Consider the following 23,367-nt stretch of genomic DNA (forward strand, 5'->3'; position numbering starts at 1 on the left):
GAATAAAATCCAAACTATATTATATGCTGATGATCAAGTTATAATTGCAAAATCCGAAGATGAACTACAGATAGCAGCAAATGAACTTAATAAAATAGGTAAAAAGTACGAGATGAAAATCTCCACCTCAAAAACAAAATCAATGGGATTATGTGGAAAAAACATACAAAGAGTCAAAATTGTTATTGATGATAAAATAATAGAACAAATATCTGACTTCACCTATTTGGGAAATTTAATATCAAATGAAGGGAAAGACATCCACACTAAACTACAAAAATATAATAAAATGAATGGAACGATTAAACGCCACTTCGGAAAACAAATGACAACTGAAACAAAATTATGACTGCACAACATCACTTCAAAACCAGCCCTCTTCTACAGCTGTGAGACTTGGGTCATAAATAAGAAAGATGCATACAAACTAGAAGCAGCACAAATAGGCTTTACAAGACTAGACCACGAAAGAAATTTATATATCCGCAAGAAATTAAAAGTAGATAACATAGTAAATGACATAAAACGGTATCAGGAAAAATGGATCAGACACATAGAAAGAATGAACCCAGACCGGATCCCAATATTAGCCTTTAACTACAAACCTACAAGCAAGAGAGATGTTGGTCGACTAAGACAACGATGGCGAGATCAAGACCACCTCCAAGAGCTACAAACGGAACAGGTCATCATTCATGATGATGATGAAAAAATTATCATAAATAATTATGTTATTTATTATAATATTTATACATACATATACATATAATTAATTTTATTAATAAGAAAAATGAAATACAAATTCAAGATAAAACTTACAAAAATACAACTATAGTAACAAAATACAAATACAATTCAAATAACAAAAATTGCAATATTTTATTTTTATAATATTTGATGAGAGACTTGATACTGTTTATTTTTATTAGTGGATCGATATTTGTCATAGCAATGCATAGAGTACTTTCTAAATTTATGTCAGTATTTTCCATTAATTCAAAAATATATATAATAAACGGCAGGCCGTTTATTATATATATTTGGAAAACAACCATGGGTCAAAGTTAGTCCGTGGGCTAGAAGCTGCCAACCTCTTCTCTAAGCAATTTTTCAACGTAGTGTTCTGCTGGCACATTTCAGGGAATGTTGTTTATGGGGGAGAGAGAAGTTGAGAAACAAAGTAGTAGTATATCTTCATTTTACCACTTTTACTGTTGGGAACTTTGCAGGAACTTTTACCACTTCTCTGTTGTTCAACAACAAGTATAACAAACATTACTGGACATGCCTACAATGCGGTATAGTTCAATGTTGATTGCAAAGTGACATGCTAAAAATTTAATTTCACTCACTATCAGAAGCTTTTCATATGCTGATTATCAAAATACAGAACATTACGTTGAAAAATCACTTGTTTTATTCTATCTGATCAAAGCAAATTTGATTAATAAGCCTGATGTGCACAGTATACAATCTGCTTTTCGTAATATTCATAGAGTATACCTTCAGCTAATTTTATGACTACAGCACTGTGTATATCCCAATTCACAAAGGGGATCAAAGGTGATACGAGTAATTACATTTGTTAGCTTGAATACTGTTCCAGGAATAATAATGGAGTCACTAGTGAAAAAAGTAATGTAGGACTATCCAGGCAGGAATGCAGTTATACTGAGGTTGCAGCACGAATTTATTGAGTGGTAATCTTGTCTGACCGATCTGACTGAATATTATAACACAGTGACAAAGGAACTGGATACAAAAAATATTTTTCACATCATATACCTCAATTTTAGAAAAGCCTTTGTCACTGCTGCACTGCTGGACACAAAAAATAATTTTCACATCATATACCTAAATTTTAGAAAAACTTTTGTCATTGCTGCACATAAAAGAATACCATACCAATTGTAGCAGTATGTCTTTAAGGGCAAGTTACTGCTCTGGATAAAGAGATGGTTGAGTTGTTTAAAAAAGATGCTATTTAAGGAATCAATGGGCACGGCATTTCTTAGACAAATATTGAACAAATATTTGTTCAATTAGTGCTGGGCCCATTGTTGTAATCTATACAACAATTCACGAGGGAGTATATGATGAGAGACTTGTCAATCAATTCGGCCATGGAAAGGTTGTGCAAGGCTCAAGGGGTAGAATTTTTTTCAGCCTGGTCTGTACTTGTTAACAGGAGAGACTACTTCTACAGGGATGGGATACACTTAAATTGAAAGGGTGCAAGAATATTTGCTGATGCTATCGAGGCAGTGTTAGATGGGTCGGAAAACTGCTAACTTGGGAGGATACAAACTAAATGAGTATTTTGCATCTACGTTCACACATGAGGAGTTATTCAGGGAGGGGAATGCCAGAGATGAGTTAAACTCTGGCAGTGAGCTAGATGATTTTTTAATAACTGAGAGGAAAGTGGAGGAAAAATTGCTGAAGATAAATATAAAAAAGGCACCCGGGGTGGATGGGAGGTACCCACGGACTGGAGATGTGCAAATGTGACCCCAATTCGCAAAGGAGGATCAAAGGGTGACACAAGCAATTATAGAACTGTTAGTTTAACTTCTGTTCCAGGAAAATTAATGGAGGCACTGGTTGAAAAAGCACTGCAGGATCATCGAGCAAGACTTCAGTTATAGCTCGGACACAGCATGGTTTTGTTAAGAGAAAGTCTTGCTTGAATAATTTAATTGGATACTATGATGTGGACCCAAAGGAACTGGATGCAGGGAATAACTTTGATAAAATATACATTTGGATCTTAGAAAGGCTTTTGATACTGTTGCACATGGAAGACTGCTGAACAAATTAGAGCAGTGTGGCATTGGAGGAGGCGCCTCCGTAACCAGGTGGGCAGGAGCGGCAGTGCGTAGCACACGCTTCTTGATTAGACTGGGGTTTGAGCCCGTGACCACCAAATACGGAGGATGCGGAAAGGTCAGAGAATGACCACCACATATCCTCGGAGCAATATGGCCTTAGTTGCTAATGCTCCCAAAAACCAAAATAACAACAACAGCAGCATTGGAGACAAATTGCTGCTATGGATAAAGAGATGGTTGAGTGGGAGAAGACAGAGAGTGGTAATCAATGGACACTGCTCATTGTGGACTAATGTTATTAGTGGAGTCCCTCAGGGTTCATGTGGGGTCCATTATTGTTTTCTGTATTTATAAATGATATTGATGATGGTATATCAAGCTTAATGTCCAAGTTTGCAGACGGTACGAAGGTTGGCAGGGTTGTTAAGGACACTAATGACAGTACGCTGCTGCAACAGGATCTAGAAAAGTTGAGCAGATGGGCTGAGAGGTGGCAAATGAAGTTTAACATTGACAAATGTAAAGTACTACATATGAGAAGCAGTAACCCCAGAGTGACGTATCAACTCTGTGGTACTACATTGACAGTGGTAGAGAATGAAAAGGACCTGGGGGTAATTGTGCAGGCAGATATGAAGTTTTCTGAGCAGTGCAGACGGTCTGGAAGAGTAGCTCATAGTGTCTTGTCAATGAGATATAGAAATTTTTCTAGCAGAGATAAGGAGGTGATTATCTCCTTGTATAAGGCAATGGTCAGACCACACCTTGAGTACTGTATACAGGTCTGGAGGCCTCATTTTAAGAAGGATGTAGAGCTGTTGAAACAAGTACAGAGAAGGGCAACAAGATTAGTGAATGGAACAAAGGGTTGCTCTTACGAAGAAAAGCTTAAGTTTTGCAAATTACAGTGTCTGGAGACTAGGCACCTGCGAGGTCTATAAAGCCTTGAATGGTTTGAGCATGCTCAATGCTGATGGGATTCTTCCTCTTGCTCAGAATAATCACCTGAGAGGGCATAAATTCAAATTGAGGAAAGACAGATGTAGGATAGATGTGTGGAAGTTTGCCTTTAGCCAGCGGATAGTTGGTTGGTGAAACAGAATTCCATCCTTTGTTGTGGAAGTTGATAGCCTAAATAAATATAAGTAAAAAATGTAAAGTACTGCACATTGGTACTGATAATCTTAGACTAAAATATCAACTGTACATATAAAGTTCTAATCAATGCAGAGCGACTGCTAAAATGGCTCATGAGGTTTTGTCAACAATATACATTAATTTTGCGATTATGACATGGTATATAGCAATTTTTAGGCAACACAATAAAGATCTAAAAATTCCCGATCCACTTTCCATAAATCAGGCTTCAGGAATTGGATGATGAATCTGGTGAACATGACAGCTGGTATTATGCATTAGCAGTGGCATATGATGCAAGAAAGCAAGTTATACAGTATCGACCAAAAAAAAAAAAATACTTCCTATTTCATCTATTCATTCACTCCAAAAGTTTGTCTAGTTCTTCCTTGAAACTAATTAAGTTATCAACTTCCACAATGACAGATGGAAGTCTGTTCCATTCACTCGCTGGCTAAAGGCAAGTTTCTGCACATTTATTCTGCAACTGTCTTTCCTCAATTTGAATTTATGTCCCCTCAAATGCATAATCTGAATAAGAGGAAGAATTCCATCAGCACACAGCATTGAGCTTGCTCAAACCATGCAAAGCCTTATACACATCAATCAGATCACTTCACAGGTGCCTAGTCTCGAGATACTGCAATTTGCAGAACTTGAGCCTTTCTTGGTAAGAGCATGCCTTCATTCCCCTCACCTTGCTGCCCTTCTCTGTACTTGCTCAAGCATCTCTACATCCTTCCTAAAATGAGGCCTCCAGACCTGTACACAGTACTCAAGGCGTGGCCTGTCCATTTCCTTATACAAAGGGATAATCGCCTCCTTTTCCCTACTAGCAAAATTCCTGTATATCATGACAAGACCCCCATGAGCACAAGTCTGTTCAAATGAAACATCACATTTCTCTAATCAGCAAAAATTGGATGGTTTAGTGGACTTTAGCCCAACCAACTTCAATTCATAGATGCACATACATAGAATTACATATCATTTTTGCACATCTGTAAACTGTTGCTGAATCCCTGTGCTGCTATTTTGATTTAATTGGTATTTATGAAAAAATGAGTACTGGTCACAATCTAGAATGGCATCTTTTCATAGATAATTCAAGTAAAGCTGTAAGATTAGCCCCAGGGGCTCACATCTAGTGAGCATGGGCTTGGCACACCCAGGGTCCTGAGCTGGATATCATTATTCTTCCCTTTCTTGGTGATTCCTTTCTACTTTCTTGGCAATTCCTTTCTACTCTCTCTCTCTCTCTCAGGGTAACTCGGAATTTTTTTTTGGCCAGTGCACCATAAGCCTCAGGTTTCCTTGCACTATAAGGCTAATAATAATAACAATAATAATATAAACCCATCAGTTCCTCTGTTCATGCACACTCTGTTCATATTAAAGAATCCTACAGAAATGTGAAGCATTTCTTAGAGAAGATTAAGTACAACCAATATAAATGGGATGTCTCTGGGACATTAGGATGCTGGAGCTCCTTCTGGTCAGCACAAGTGAAGAATGGCTTGCCAGAACTTAGTTGCAGCATGGCTCACACAATGTAGTAAACAATCTCCCTTAGTTCCAAGAAATAAAGTGGTGCTTCCGCCATCCATATCAAGCTGGGACTGTTCAAACAATTCCTCAGGGCACTGGATCCTCACAGTGGCACCATCTAGATCAGCGTTATTCAACCGGAGGTACGTGTACCCCTGGGGGTATGTGGGAGCTCACCAGGGGGGTATGCGAGAGATTAACAAGAAACAAAAATATTTTAGTACAATTGAAACGTATTTTTTACTTAACCATATTCTGTAGTAATTACACTACATACATCAGAATTGATGATTTATCCGATTTTTTACTTAAGAGTGTTTTGTATCGTAGTAAAATACAGCAGACATACATATACGGAGGTACAAAAATAAGAACGTGGTTCTTTGGGGGGGGGGCGAACAAAAACGGTTGAGAAACACTGTTCTAGATTATATAATCTGTTTCCAAAATAGTCTGATGCAAAAGTGAAAAGTGAAATGTCGGTAGTTTGACTTTACGAGTTAATTCATTCCTAGTGCACACTCGTAAAGCGAAAACTCGTAAAGCAGAGAATTATTTCCCATGGACATAATGTTCAAAACAGGGGTTACGTTCTCAACAATGAAATTTGACCATAGTAATGTTAAAAAAAAAAGGCCAACAAACCAATAATGAGCAATGGTTTATCACCCATTGTTGGTTTGTTGGAAGCACAAGGAGTCTTCTTCAGAAATGCTTGGAGTCATTTTTTCCATGACAGTCTTCTCTTTTCTTTATAAATTTCACGATAGCATGCATAAGCATTTTTTAAATTTGTAGCAACTTTTCTAGTGCGCTCGAAATTTGAATCTTGTGACTTGAAAATCTCGATTGCTTTTTCTGTGTTGAAAAGCTTCATTAAGCCCCTTGAGAGTGAAGGAACGAAACAGCTGAAACTAGCTGTTAAATCTTCTTCTTCTTCTTCTTCTTCCTGAGTTTAAGATCTTGACATTTTGCCATTTCAAGGAAGTCTTCATTTGTGATCTCTCCATCGTGTGCTTGAAGCAGATCAGTGACGTCAGTTGTAGAAACCTCAAGATGCAATTGGTTAGCAATATTAACGACCGCTTCTGTTTCATTTTGTACAATCTCTGCTGGTTCTAGAAATCCTTCAAAATTATCAATAAACTGAGGACAGAGATTATTCCAAATACTTCAAATTTATCTCCCTTAATAAGGGGAATACGTTTGAAATAACAAAAGATGAAGAGCAGCACAATCACTCTTTGTAATGTCAGCACAGTAACTGCTTTATGCTTTATGAGTCAGTGAGATGCTCTCATCTGCCTGAACAAACAAACACACTCACAATAGTAATGTATTGTATAACTATGCACATGGTTTGAAATGCTGTATTTATGTATTTTTAGCATTTATTTATTGCAAATAGTGTTCATATTTTTGATTCTGTTGATACTTGGTACTTGAAAAAAAGAAATCATAAAGCAAAAACTCGTAAAGCGGGAACTGCCTGTATTTATTAACCTACAAATTAAGCAAATGTTGGCTTCAGAAATGGAAGACAAATTGAATGATGCTGAGAAAAATGCCTACCAATCTTTTCACCTTGTAGTGAATGAACAGCTGCCTTGATAACACTAGGAGAGAAAATAAAAAGAGATCTATTTGAAAAATTGATTCAAAATTACAGAAAATGAGGTGCAGAATGTCAATCAAGTTCCATTACTTGAACAATCACCTGGATCTTTTAAACTTTCTGCAAGAGCTTATTTTCCTGTTTACTACTTCAAATTTTCTCTAGAATCAGGATACTTCCTGTTCATGATCAGAACACTAAGTTTAAGGTCTGTAATCATGAGAAAGCCAACCAAATTGGGAATCTCAAGATGTATGCTAGCGATACTATAAAGAAGAGTTTGAATTTCATAAAATAATAAGATTGTGATATGAAATCAGCTAAATGTTGGGTAGATTTTGATTGTGTTTATATGATTTGGAATATATGATTATGCAATGCCCTATCATTAATATCCTGATACCCCTCTACTGATAGTCACATCATACCCAAGCACCATGTGTCAGACAACTATAAATATGTTTGTATGCCCTTGAAGAGATAGCAGTACGACAGTGAATGCAAGATACTGAAACTGACAGAGTTAACAGACTTTCAATGCAGAATGATAATAGTAATAATATTCACTATATAATGCAATGAAGCCACAAGCTTTTTTGCACTGGCCAAAAAAAAAATGCCAACTAGAAAAGAAAATATAAATTATATGCTTCTCTCCTCACATGGGAAACTATCCAGTTGACCTTTGAATTTATTCAAACTGTCAGCCCCAACTACTTGTGAGGGCAATTTGTTCCAGCAATCAACAACTCACTGGCCAAAAGAAAACTTCCTACAATCTAATCTAAACCTCAACCCCTATATTTTGAATTTATGGCCCCTAGTTCTGCAATTCTTTATAAAAGTAAAAATTCCACCTTCATTCATTTTACTAATCCCTCTCAGTTCCTTATAAACCTCATTCAGGTCACCTGATGAGAGGTCATTATAAGTGAAAACAGTGAATTCAAGCTCCAAGAAATATACATTTTTTGAAAACTTTTGCCATTTTATTTACTTAATTGTCATATTATATCATACTTTATAAGTACCTTTATAATCTTAGTTATGGTCGTTATTTTTATTTTTAATTTAGATAGATTTTGCAGTTTACTCCTTAACATACATAAAACCATTGTTTTGTTCAAATCTTGCTGCCATTGTAATAATATAGAGTGAGCAGCAAGGAATTCAAGTTTTTTAATTGTGTATTAATGGATATTCTTCTAAACTAGATAGCATAATATATATTGCTGCCTGTAAGAATCTATTAGATAGTGTAGTATTAATAATTAATTAAACTGATTCCTCTTATTAATTTTCATTGTTAATCAATAGTATTCAATCAGATATCATGCCTCAGACTAGAGAAGCAAAGCAATGGGCACAAAGTAGCAGGAGTGCTGTGGCTCGGATAAGAACCAAGGGGGGTGATTCTCCAATCTCTAAAAACATGGATGATTCTCCAATCTCTAAAAGCATCTAGTCTTTGTGTGCACGAAGTGCAGAGAGTGTCAAGAAATTAGGTGCTATCTCAGCGTTCTGATGGACACCTTGACAGTTTGAAGAGTCAGGTAGATGCCCTCGAAGGTATTAAAGTGAGGGACCCATCAAGCTCTCAGCTGCCAAACTCAATGCCAAAGCTCACTCTTGTGCATGGCATTACTTCTATCTTCCATCTGTCTTTGTGGAAGTTGATAGCTTAAATAAATTCAAGGAGGAACTGAACAAACTTTTAGAGGGAATGAATGTGTGAAATGTTTTTTTTTTTTTTGGCTGATGCTACATAAGCTTGCTTTCTTGCATCACATGCCTCTACTACTACTACTACTACCTCTGAGTTGCCTGGTTGCCAAGCTTTGTAGCCCACGTAATAGAAGTATTTCTCCCTCATACAATCCATTTGTTGATTTCACCATTCGTACCACCCGTCTTTGGGCAGTACGAATGGTGAAATACTTGAACACAGTATTCCAAATGTGGTCTTACAATTGCCTTATACAGTGGGATTATGACCTGCCTATCTCTATGGGATAATGTTCGATAAATCATCAGTACGACACCATGGTCATCTTTCGTGGCTGCCTGTTTACATTGTTCAGAAAACTTCATATATGCACGTATCGTAACTCCCAGACCCCTTTCTTCCTCCACTGTTTTTAATCAACCCCATGACATGTATACTTTATTTGGGAGTTGCTATTCTACAAGAGTAAGACCTTGTATTTAGCAGCATTAGAACATAGCTGCCACTTCTCTGACCATCTTTGAAGTCTATTCGAGTCATCCTGAAAGCGTATTGCCTAGCACTGATCATGAACGACTCAAACAATCTTTACATCGTCTGCAAATTTTGACACACATCTTCTATTCTTTCATCAATGTCATTTATGAAAAACAACACTAGTCCAAGAATTGATCCTTCGAGGACACCATTCCTGACATTACACCAATTTGAAGAATATCCATTAATCACAACACTGTCTTCTGCCCTGCAGCCACCCAGCAATCCATCTTAGAGTTTTTCCAGTAATCCCAACATAGTCCAGCTTATACAGTAACCTCTCATGAGGATTGAGTAAAATGCCTTGCTAAAATCCAAATAAACTGTGTTGAAGTCATCTCTTAAAGACGGCCTCCGTAGCCGAGTGGGCAGGAGCGGGAGTGCAGTAGCACACGCTCTTTGAGTAGACCGGGGTTCAAGCCCCTGCCTGCTGAATACGGTCGATCTGCCAACCCGCACTGGACCAGCGTGGCAGATTATGGTCCATTTCCCTCAGCATGAATTGTTGGGGAGGCTTCCACCCTGCAGTGGGTTGATAATGGCTGCACTTTACTTAATCACTGCTTCTATTACGGACAATGTGCTTTTTATGCAACCCTTTAGAGCTCTTGGGTTTTCTGCTCTGAACACGAGTAGAGGCTTAAATTTAAAATCCCCAGAGAAGTTAAGATTTTCCCTACCACTGAAGTCAGACTAGCCAATCTGTAATTACCAACTTTGCGTATTGGTGATACGTTGGCACTTCTCCAATCCTAAGGAATTTGTCCCAAGTCAAAAAGATACTCTCATAATTAACTTCAATGGTTAAATACACTCCCTGCCGGCCTTCCTGAAAATTACTGCATATATGCCATCAACTCCAGGACCATTATTTGCCATTATGCTCAAATGTTTTTCTAATAAACATCAGTAATTTCAAATCACTAATTTCATATGGCTCAGCCTCATTCACACAACCTCTCAGTGTGAATGAGACTGAGTAAGTAAAGACCAATGCAAAGTACCTATTAAATTCATCTGCAACATCAGCTGGGTTACTGAGCCTTTCCCACACCCAACGCACAAGAGTCTGATCTGATCTGATTAGCTTTCTTCTTCTTCGTTGTATTCACATACATGAAAAATTCCTTGTCCCCATTCTTTGCTCTCTTAACCAATACTTTTTCATACACAGCTTTGGCTTCCCTAACTTTATTTGTGGTACTATTGCAGATCAACTTGTACCTGTCATAGACTTCAATACTTTTCATCACTCTGTAACAATCCCATGCTATCTTTTTCTGCTCCATGTGATCGGTCAGCTCTGCAGTCACCTGCAATATTTTCAGGGAATCAGAGAAGTCAGTGTTCATGACTTCTCTGATTTTTGCTTTAAAGGTATTCCATAATTCAAATGCATTTGCATTTGAATTATGGAACTGCAACATCTTTTTTCATATTCCAACTGATGATTGCATGATTACTTACTAACAATGGTTCCTGTGCTTTAAGTCTTGTGATGTCATCTGATTTGTTACTAATAATGAGGTCAAGAATATTCTCACACCTAGTACTTTCTCTAACATGCTGATACAAATAATAAACATCTAGTTTATTTTAAAAAAATTTTCCATGGTAAATTTCCCTCCCACTTATTCCAATCAATCTGGGGCACATTAAAGTCACTCATAATAAGACATCCATGCTTGTTTGCCCATTCCATCTGCATGTAGAGACTCTCGTCATATTCTTCTGGTCTGTAGATTACTCCCACTCTTGTTATATCTTTGCTGCCAACTTACTACAACACACAGAAGCTACGCTGGCAGACAACTTCAGACTCAGCGAAAACTCTTTTTGCACTCAGGCTTTGATAAGAAGCATGATCCCTCCACCCCTTCTATATTCCCTAAATATACTATACATACCATAGTGGAACTTGACATCCCCTATTTCCAGGTGACACCATATTTGTGTTAGCTGTATTATATCAGCATTAGTTGTCCTAACCAAGAGTTCAAATGCAGCCATTTTATTGACAACACTCCTGACATTACTGTAGACACAGTTAAGACTAAGTAATCTTCTATAGTTTACTACCTTGGAACACTCCTTGAAATTATTTAGGTTTGTATCCCAAGCTTTATCTTCTCCCTCATTTGAAACGTTGCTTCCCTCAGAATATGTTATCAACATTGGCTGATGTGGCAATAAACAAGAATTCTTGAGGTGAGTGCAAGCAATACTTTGACTCATATCATCAAATAAATGTGGATCTAAGTTACCCCCCCCTAATTAGCAGTTTCCCTTAACTCTTTTAGGGTATCCTCAATGATACTGGCAAAAATCCTTGTACCACATTTGCTCAAACGAATACCATCTCTACAAAATAAATTCCTTCTACCTACAAATGCAGGCCACGCTGATAAAAATTCCACCCCCAGAGCCTTCCTCTCATTTCTTTAGTTAATCCACAAGGCTTTCAACATGTAATCCCTCCTATTATGTCTGGGCAGAATTGCATTCTAACCTAATTCACAGCATTTTTTCAGCATAGTCCTATATTATATCAAACAGATGGTCAGGTCAAGTACGATTAATATCGTTAGTCCCCACATGAATAATACTCTCTTTACCTCCTTTAAAATCTGACAATCTGTTGGCAACGTCATCAATTGTGGCCCCTGGCAAACACACTCTGGTTCCGGACTATCTATCTTTATTACAAGAAATGTTACCTGTTTCCCTCACAATAAAATTAGATTTTTTTTTTTTTTTTTGATTTGGTAGTTGTTGGCGCATCGGCTTCTGTGGCCATATTGCACCTCCCAAGGTTTTTGCAGTACTTTGATCCAAGCCCGAGGCGGGAATCGAACCCGCGACCTTTGGGTTGCCGGGCAGGTACTTTACCCACTCGGCTAGCTCGGTCGGCATAAAATTAGATCACCTTAGACCAGAGCATAGACTATTCTTTTCTTGGATCCGAATCAGTGGTGCATCACTTAACAAGTCATAAGATACTTGAGTCCCCGATGAGCTCCCAGTTACATTTGTTTGTAGGACAAGCACTTGCTTCTTCAGTGACTCAAATTCTTCTCGTAACCTCATGAAGTTTGTTTGAGGTTGGTACACTCCTTACATCAGCTGCAAAGAAAAGAATGATCAGTTGAGCTAGGTCTGTCTACTAGACCAGCCTTAAAATATGTGTCACAGGCTATACAAACAATGAAGTCACAATTCATGCCAGAAATTCCTGCAGGCATTTCCATTTGAGTCCCGAAGTACCTGGACTTTGTATTGTAAGTAGATCTTGTAGCAACCATTATTTAAGTAAAATTTTAACTTTAGAAAGATAAAGAAATTTAAACTTACAATATATTACAGAATTTATGTCAACAAAATACTGCAGACATTAAACTGTTGAGAAACCTTTAACCACTAACGAAGTTAAATTTAACTTCTTTAGTGAAGAAGAAGTTGAAGAAGTTAAACTGAACTAATGAACAAAAGTTACGAAGTTCACACAAAAATATCAATAACAAAGGCTATCTGAATATTAAGCTATAGCTTTCCAAATACTTTACAAATTTAAACTTACAATATGTAATACAGAATTTAAATTAACAAGTATTATAGTAATTATACTGCTAACAAAACTTTTATCCACTAGTAAAATTAAATTTAAGCAACCCAACTAAAGTTATGAAGTTCCTGCCAAAGTATCAATAGCAATGGCTATCTCTGAATATTAAAGTAGATTTCCAAATTCTTAACTGAATACAAAAATAAAGTAATTTATGTGACTATAGGAATTCAAACTCAAACTATATTTAACTACAGTTCAGTATATTAAAATAAAATAATAAAAAAAAAAAAACTCTCAAAATTATTTCAAAAACTAACCTGCTATTAAGAGCTTCAGAAACATCGAGGCTCCATACGCTGGGACCTCGATCCTGATATTATGATAATAGAGTGCCACATAAGCAATCAGTCTACATGACTTTCCAAATGGCACTAAAGAACCCTAATGCAAAGATTGGTGACATGATCTGCAAATGGAAGCCAACTAGTGCTGAAATCATCATAAAACAACTGGAAAGCCTTCAAAGCTCATGCAATGTGAAGAGCCCTATAAAGAACTGTGTGCTGGGAACGCAGATAGGTCCTAAACGAGAAGATTGAGACACATGTCAGCATCAGCACCAGTATAGTGCACAGGACACTGCATGATATGAGTTACCACAGTTGTGCAGCAATCCAGAAGCCACTAATTCACTCCAACTAACAATGGACACCATCTCGCTTGATGTACTGTCTATCACTCTTGGCACATGCACAATGGAAAGCTTTGGAGTGATGAGCCACAGTACATGGTCTATCATTCTGACAGCTGTGCCTGGGTGTAACAGATATGCAGCAAAAGCTACCTGCTGGTCTGTATCATCCGGGCAATGGTTTGGCAAAGGCAGCATAATGGTCTACAGCTGTTTTTCATGGTTTGGCCTGAAACCATTCATTGTTTTGAACCCAACTGTGAATGCATGGTTTTGTCAAAAACATAGCTGCCACTTTCAAGGCTGAATGGCAGAAAATAATGCAATACATTTACAAAAAGCTGGTGGTGGAGCTTTCCACGAAAACTAGATCAGAGAGGCTAAAGGTTTCAGCACACATTATTAGTGTTCATGTAAATAAAGGTTATTTTTAAAGAAGTGCTTTACAGGTGTCCAGGTATTAATGATAGGGCAGTATATTTTTCAGAAAGTGATTGTGGCTACATTGTATCCCCATATAATTTTTACATAGAAATAACAGTCTTAGTCCATGGAAATCCTGGGTACCTTCTGGTTATTCTATTATTATTATTTTTTTTTTTTCTTGATAAGAATACAATATTGAGGCAGAGAAGAAAAATGCATGGGATGCATATAAATTATCAGATGACACAGAAGCTTATGGTATATATAAATTAGTCTGTAATAAAGTCACAAAAGGAAGTTAGACAAGCTAAAGTAGATTATAAGAAGACTCCGGCAAGGAATACAAAGAACAATAGCTAAGTCTTCTATGCTTATATTAAGAATACCCCTTCTGGCTACTCTTATATTAAGAGTAGCCGGAAGGGGTTGAATCACAGTGAGCCACTTGATAGTAATGGGTTAACTGTTGATGACCCTGCTATGGTTGCTCACAAAATTTAGGGGCACAAAAGGTGATATAGTTGTACACGTTGGCACTAATGATATTAAGAGTAGGAGACCGGCGGAATTACTTAAAAAGTACAGGTCGCTGTTGAAAAAAAGCCAGGAATTAGGGCTGAATTTGAAAGTGTCTGCAATTCTGCCCAGACACGATAGGAGGGAGTATATGATGAGAGCCCTGTCAATCAATTTGGCCCTGGAAAGATTGTGCAAGGCTCAAGGGGGTAGAATTTTTTTCAGCCTGGTCTGTATTTGTTAACAGGAGAGACTGCTTCTACAGGGATGGGATACACTTAAATAGAAAGGGTGCAAGAACGTTTGCTGATGCTATCGAGGCAGTGTTAGGTGGGTCGGAAAACTGCTAGATTGGGGGGGATACAAGGACTAATAGATTAACAGTAGCCACTGGTAGAGGTGAAAGTGATTCTTGCACTGCTTCTATTGGAATGAGCCGCAGCCTGGAAAATAAGATGCAGGATATTTCAGAGACTGCTGGGAATCATTGGGGTACAAATAAACACATAGGTTGTGTTAGGGTAGCTAAGAAAAAGAACAGGTGCATGTTTACTTGCGTGTACACCAATGCTAGGAGTTTAGTAAATAAATTTGATGAATTTCAGGTATTGCTCAAAACATCAAAGGCAGATATTGTGGGGATTTCAGAGACGTGGTGTCACACAGATATAAGGAATGCAGAACTGGAATTTGAGGAGTACAATGTCTACAGAAAGGACAGACAGGATAGGAAGGGAGGAGGGGTTATGCTATTAGTTAAGAAATACATAAAATCCAAGGAAGTGAAGCCAGTCGACATTGCTGGACAGTGCAGTGTCGAGTCAGTTTGGTGTTACATAAGCATTGGGAGATCAAAATTGAGAGTAGGAGTGTGCTATAGGCCTAATGACACTGATGAGTATAATAAGAAACTGTACAGGGAAATAGAATGGGCCAGTAAATCAGAGAGTCTTATAATGGGGGATTTTAATTTCCCAGGTATTGACTGGAATTTGGGGGCTGGTCACTCACACACTAGCAAGGCTTTTGTGGATTTATTTTAGCATTAGCATTAGTAGAGGCATTTGATGCAAGAAAGCAAGCTTATGCAGCATCAGCCACAAAAAAAAAAAAAAAAAACCCACTTCCACTTCACCCCTCTGTTTGTTCAAAATACCTGTCCAGCTGAGCCTTAAACTTATTTAGGCTATCAACCTCCACCACAAGGGATGGAAGTCTGTTCCACCAACCAACCACCCGCTGGCTAAAGGCAAATTTCCGCACGTCTATCCTACATCTGTCTTTCCTCAATTTGAATTTATGCCCTCTCAGGTGATTTTTCTGAGCTAGAGGAAGAATCCCATCAGCATTGAGCATGCTTAAACCATTCAAGGCTTTATACACCTCTATCAGATCACTTCGCTGGTGCCTAGTCTCCAGACACTGTAATTTGCAAAACTTAAGCCTTTCTTCGTAAGAGCACCCCTTTGTTCCATTCACTAATCTTGTTGCCCTTCTCTGTACTCGTTCCAGCAGCTCTACATCCTTCTTGAAATGAGGCCTCCAGACCTGTATACAGTACTCTAGGTGTGGCCTGACCATCGCCTTATATAATGGAATAATCACCTCCTTATCCCTGCTGGAAAAATTCCTGTATATCATTGACAATACTCCATGAGCTACTCTCGCAGCCCTTCTGCACTGCTCAGAGAACTTCATATCTGCCTGCACATATGGCAGAGAAGAAAAATGCATGGGATACATACAAATTAACACGTGACACAGAAGCCTATGATAGATACAAGTTGATCTGTAACCAAGTTACAAAGGAGGTTAGGCAGGCTAAGACAGATTACGAGAAATCTTTGGCAAGGGATGTAAAGAAAAACAGCAAAGGGTTCTTTACTTATGTAAACTCTAGAAGGAAGGGGATGAATCAGATTGGTCCACTTGATATCGATGGGTCAACTGTTGATGATCCTGCTCAGGTAGCTAACAAACTAAATGAATATTTTGCATCGACATTCACACATGAGGAGTTATTCAGCGAGGGGAATGCCAGAGGTGTATTCAACTCTGGCAGTAAGCTAGAGAATCTTGTAATAACTGAGAGTAAAGTGGAGGAGAAATTGTTGAAGATAAATACAAGAAAGGCACCTGGGGTGGATGGGATCTATCCAGTTATATTAAAGGAGGCAGTAAAGGAAGTAAGCAAACCCTTGGCCATAATTATTAGAGCTTCCTTGGACTCAGGAGAACTACCCATGGACTGGAGATGTGCAAATGTGACCTCAATTCACAAAGGAGGATCAAAGGGCGACACAAGTAATTATAGACCTGTTAGTTTAACTTCTGTTCCTGGAAAATTAATGGAGGCACTGGTTAATGAAGCACTGCAGGATCATCTAGACAAGACTTCAGTTATAGCTCAGACACAGCATGGTTTTGTTAAGGGTAAGTCTTGCCTGACCAATTTGATTGGATACTATGATGCAGTCACAAAAGAACTGGATGCAGGGAATAACTTTGATATTATATACTTGGATCTTAGAAAGGCTTTTGATACTGCTGCACATGGAAGACTGCTGCACAAATTGGAGCAGTGTGGCACTGGAGGCAAATTGCTGCTATGGATAAAGGGGTGGTTGAGGGGGAGAAGACAGAGAGTGGTAATCAATGGACACTGCTCATCGTGGACTAATGTTATTAGTGGAGTCCCTCAGGGTTCAGTATTGGGTCCAGTATTGTTTTCTGTATTTATAAATGATATTGATGATGGTCAAGCTTAATGTCCAAGTTTGCAGACGATACGAAGGTTGGCAGGGTTGTCAAGGACACTACTGACACTATGCTACTGCAACAGGATCTGGAAAGGTTGAGCAGATGGGCTGAGAGGTGGCAAATGAAGTTTAACACTGACAAATGTAATGTACTACATATGGGAAACAGCAACCCCAGAGCAACGTATCAACTCTGTGGTACTACACAGACAGTGGTAGAGAATGAAAGGGATCTGGGGGTGGTTGTGCAGGCAGATATGAAGTTTTCTGAGCAGTGCAGATGGGCTGCAAGAGTAGCTCATGGTGTATTGTCGATGATATATAGGAATTTTTCTAGCAGGGATAGGGAGATGATTATTCCCTTGTATAAGGCAATGGTCAGGCCACACCTTGAGTACTGTATGCAGATCTGGAGGCCTCATTTCAAGAAGGATATAGAGCTGCTAGGACGAGTACAGAGAAGGGCAACAAGATTAGTGAATGGAACAAAGGGGTGCTGTTAGGAAGAAAAGCTTAAGTTTTGCAAATTACGATGTCTGGAGACTAGGCACCTGCGAGGTCTATAAAGCCTTGAATGGTTTAAGCATGCTCAATGCTGATGGGATTCTTCCTCTTGCTCAGAATAATCACCTGAGAGGGCATAAATTCAAATTGAGAAAAGACAGATGTAGGATAGACGTGAGGAAATTTGCCTTTAGCGAGAGGGTGGTTGGTTGGTGGAATAGACTTCCATCCCTTGTCGTGGAAGTTGATAGCCTAAATAAGTTTAAGGCTCAGCTGGACAGGTATTTCGAACGAACAGAGGGGTGAAGTGGAAGTGGTTATTTTTTATTTATTTATTTATTATTATTTTTTTTTTGGCTGATGCTGCATAAGCTTGTTTTCTTGCATCAAATGCCTCTACTAATGCTAATGCTAACTGAATAGGCATTTTACATCTACATTCACATATGAGGAATTATTTGGGGAAGGGAATGCCAAAAATTGATCAAAGTCTAATAGGGAGCTAAATGACAGTGAAAGAGAAATTGTTGAAGCTAAACATAACAAAGGCACCTCTTGCTGAGACTAAACACATATGAGATGGCATAAATTATATTCAAGTTGAGGAAGGATGGTTGCAGATATATGTGCAGAAGTTTGCCTTTAGTCAGGTCAATTGTTGGAACAGGCTACCATCTGTTGTGTTGTGGTTTTTTTTTTTTTTTTTTTTGATTTGGTAGTTGTTGGCGCATCGGCTTCTATGGCCATATTGCACCTCCCAAGGTTTTTGCAGTACTTTGATCCAAGCCCGAGGCGGGAATCGAACCCGCGACCTTGGGTTGCCGGGCAGGTACTGTTGTGTTGTGGAAGTGCATGGTTTGAATAAATGCAAGGAGGGTATGGATGGGTGGTGTTTTTTTTTTTTTGGTTGATACTTTATAAGCTTATTTTCTTGGATCATTTGACACTACTAATACTAATATTTTTAACTGTTATTTGCAAAGAAGAAAAAAAAAACACAATCTAAAACAAAATTGCATTGTTTTCATTTTTTAGCACTTTTCCATAATGCCAGATTTTAGACTTCTTGCAATTAATACATAATCACTGGCACGAGAAACTCAAAAGCGATTTTCAAAAAAAGCAATTCAAATTATTTTTCTGCACTCAGCTCAGGACTTTTCCATGTGAGTATTTCATAATTCCTGCAATTAATACAATAAGCAATGATGCAAGGAATTGAAGAAGCAGTGTGCCAGAAAGAACGCAAAATCATGGAAATGATCACAGGAATCAGGTTTCACCTACTTTAATGTTTAGCTATTCAGTGACACAAGGACACCAACGTTTACTGTAACTGAAATATTCTACTCTTGATTTCCCATAGAGTGAGTACATAATGCAAAAAAGTACAACAAATTGTTTTAATTTGTTTGTTTAAACAGAGAGCCTTCGGTTCTGTTTTTGATAAATAAATTTTTCTAAAAAATAAAATGGGATAATGTTTTCTTTAAAAAATTTAAAAAAGGAAAATACAGCCATAAATATTTTAAAAGTTGTGCTTTTAATTAGTCATAAAAGAAAAACAATTACAAATACAATATTTTTTCATAAGGTTTAGAGTGTTACTAAAAATGGGAAACATCTACTTCCAGCTGCACTGTAGCACTTCACACAACATCTGAACAAGTTGGGTTTGAAAATTTTTTTTTTAAATAACTACCAACAACATGAAAATAATAATTAAAAAAAAATTTAACAATAAAAATATTCAACAACGATAATGCTACTGGTATAACTGCTTAAATGTTTGGGGGTTCCCATAGCCCTGTGCAACTATATAAGTCATCCTTTTTTGTGGGACAAAGAATTAATACAAAACTCTTCACAACTTATGGAAGTAACTAAAGTTTTTATATTTACTTTTGCACATTATCCTTGGCTAATAAAATTGCTTCAACTTTCTCTCGACCCTGGATCACAGGCTGGCCATTGCTATCCCTTGTAATCAAGAGTACCTGAGCTTTCTGTCCCTGTCTTGCTGAATACAGACCTTTAGATTAATAAAACAATAAATAAATAAATTAGGTAGCTCCAAATGTTGACCATAAATCTTAAAATAATGTCAGCTCCTTTGCATTGCACAAGCAATGTAGACAAAACTGAACTTAGGCTTTTACATAATTTTTTTATAATTCTGATATAATTTTGCTCTTATTCAGTAAATTCATTTTGCTGTGGGTACCAAAGTAACATGATAAGCAACAGAATAAAACTACAGCCACTCCCCGACTTACATAAGGGTTGCATTTCATGGAACTCTACATAAGTCAGAATTTCCCTAAATGCTTATTCAGCACTAGCAAATTTGATTGAAGCAAAAAAGAAGTGTTAGACGAACATGTAAGTAGAATTATTTGTTCAATTTTTTTATCTCATGCGCAAGAAAAATTACGAAAGTGTACAAAATTACAAAAATTATAAAATTACAAAAAGAGAGAGGAGACAAGAATAACACCAGCAAGTTTTATCTTTCGAGCATTGTTGCCAGAATTAACTCTCCAGCTGATAAGCACGCTGCTGCAGAAGTTGAGGGCTGTGGAGATTTAGAAGGGTTTTTTCCCAACAGATCACAATTTCTCTGCAGCTGCAGAATCGGCACTGGCAACTTCACCGCATACTTTAATGTTTTGGAAACCAGTGCAATGCTTAACCCTATTAATTAAACCACCTGTTGCTTGCCATGAACTTGGCTTGGGGTTCACCGTACTTATCCTTAATGTTTTCATAAAAATACTTCTTGCTTTTGCTTGAATGGCCATTGGCCTCGGGGGCACTTGCATCTGAATCTGATTTTCCATCCATATTATTAATAGCTTTCCCATCTCTTTGATATAGCACCTGAATGCTGTTTTGTGATCACTGTTGATCTTAAATGCATTGATCCTCTAAAATGTTCTTTTATACGTGCACTGTCCCTTAAAATAATATTCACAGTTGAAGCAGCGAGACCTAATTCTGTGCAATAAATGATTAATTAAGAAGTATAAAGCAGGACAATATACTTTGTCCTGCTTCATACTTCTTAATTAATCATCTTCATTTTTGTTCATTTCCTAGCACTGACAGCACTTACACTTACACTTTCCATTGGTCCTTTCCCTTCACCGTTGTAATAGGTAAATAGGAATGAAGAGAAGATTCTGAAAATTTATTTGTTTTTTATATGATTGAAGATTTCAGTGAAGGGGAACTCATTTCACCACAATACCGTAACGTAAAAATCCACAGAATTCCAGTTATCGCAAATACAATAAGATCAAGTTTACTACCCGTTTATAATTAGATGCATTAACAGAAGAGCCCAATAAACCAGAAAGTGCAAATTGTTTTTATTGTTTTATGGTAGTGACCTCCAGAAATGTGTTTTAGAAAAATATCACAAAGACGTTCAAAATTGATTCTTATAACATAACATATAATAATGATGAAAGTGTAGTGCAATTTCCATTATAAAAATGATCTTTTAAAGAGATAAATAGCTTAGTCATATAGTGAAATTTTCAACTTTCAAGGTCATTGAACGAATTACCAAAAAAAAAAAACAATGTGTTATTAGGTTCAGTTCACATTACGATATTTTCACAATACCTCCATTTATTCCTATGGGATGCAAAATACGATTCCATGATTTTTTTAAGTTTGCACTGGCCGGAAAAAACTTACGTAAAGTTGAATTTCTGTAAGTCAAGTATACGTAAGCTGGGAATGGGCTGCAATTGTGCATGCTTCCAAAACAACAACAGACAGGTATACGCTGGACTTTTATAATATTCCTGTACTGTCCAAATTCATTTCACTCAATGCTCATGAATACTTCATATGGTTTTTGATGTGTTCTACATACAGAAGTCACTATGTTGCATTCAATTAAAAAAAAATAATAAAATAAAATAAAAAAAAGACTACTTTAAAAATCGGAAACAATTCAAAGTATGCAAAAATGATTAACAATAAAAAAAAAAAAAAAGGAAAAGAGAAAGAATTAGAGGAAGGAAAGGTGGGGTGGAAAAAATTGAGAGAGAGAGAGAGAGAGAGAGAATCTAACATAATTGAATGAATTCGAGCAATTGTGTTTAGAAGGATGTGGTTAAAAATCATAGTAATCAGCCTTACAATTTAACTATATACTAAAGCAATTCTCTGACAGCAAAAAATAAGAACTTACAGCAAAGCACCAAACAAGTACTGATGTACAATGACATTTGGAAATTGTGTATGCCCATGTGCACTCCACTGTTTAAGTACCAAAATGATTATATTATTTGCACATCAGTTTGGTGTCTGTTGCTGCTGTTGGGTTTTATCAGCAACTTACACCATATTATGATTAATTTTAGGCCACACTTCTACAGACATAATGCATTCTGTATTATGGCTGTACCACATGTGTTTAGGCACCAATTTGCATGTTGCATGGAATGAAAATCACAGAATAATTCATGGGGACCTACTCCCTCCACCTGAGATCTGACAGGACTCAAACATAGACCTCTTTAAATGAGCGATAAGTTGCAAAACCACAACACACTATCACAGAGGATTTGGTGTCTGAGTAAATAATCATATCTTTATACTCTTGAAACTCTCTGAGAGAGAGAGAGAGAGAGAGAGAGAGAGTCACATAAAAATTTTTTTTATTAATAATTAAGCTAGGTTATGTAAACAATGGTATTTCACTATTAGTATCTATACTTGAGACAGACAAGTTAAAAATTTTTAAATACAGAATATAAACTACTATAAACACCCTGATGGATTTTTAAAATTGAGAGAATTCCAATTTTTTATTGAGGGAAAAAAAATGAAATTTTTAATTATCTCAATTTTTTTCCATCATTTCTTTAACCAGAGGTGGAGTGGTGTGGGAGGATTTTTTTTTTTTTTTCAAATCTAGACTGAAATTAACTTCATTAACATGTTACAGAACTTTTACTTAATAGACCTGTAATGCCCAAAATTCAGCAACCTCAGGACCTAAAGATTGCTGGTTTTGGGTAATAAATCTAATCAAACATGAAATGTCAAAATTCGAGTACACTGGTGTGCAAAATTTAAGGACCAGTCAGGTTTTCATCTGTAGCTTCTCATAGGAGTTGCCTGGATATGGGAAAAGCATACCAAAGGAACCTCGTGAGGTACAGAAATGATAAAAGAAACAACACCAACACAACAACAGAAACAAAGGAGACAAAACGGTACAGAGGGACTTTATTCAAAAATGGCAACATAGCACTGGCTGCCATGATACAGATACATCACTGCCAAAGATGGAACAAAGGGAAGAGGTGGTCCTCAGTAGGAGATATGGCCACCCCTAATGTCGATGCAGGCTTTGCACCACCTGTTGATACCTAGAACAATGTTATTGATAAGTTCTTGCGATAACATCGTCCATTCCTCTGTCAGCGCCAGCTTCAGCTAGGCGTCTCCCCGGAGTGTCCCATATGTGTTCAATGGGATTTGGATTGGC

General features: G+C 37.3%; 1 protein-coding gene across 2 annotated transcripts in view; it reads right to left on the minus strand.

Annotated features, from left to right (window-relative positions):
* LOC150089579 (E3 ubiquitin-protein ligase TRIM45-like) overlaps positions 1–23,367 on the minus strand; it is a 236,900-nt gene that overhangs the window by 121,552 nt on the left and 91,981 nt on the right. For both annotated transcript variants that reach the window (XM_090368677.1, XM_090368678.1), the window contains exon 4: positions 19,758–19,887. In XM_090368677.1, the coding sequence (XP_090224803.1) occupies positions 19,758–19,887 (130 nt within the window). The remainder of the gene's footprint in view (positions 1–19,757; positions 19,888–23,367) is intronic.

The sequence above is a fragment of the Mastigoproctus giganteus genome, chromosome 2 (assembly GCF_048544385.1).
Source record: "Mastigoproctus giganteus isolate SK-2022 chromosome 2, ASM4854438v1, whole genome shotgun sequence".
NCBI classification, from domain to species: Eukaryota; Metazoa; Arthropoda; class Arachnida; order Uropygi; family Thelyphonidae; genus Mastigoproctus; species Mastigoproctus giganteus.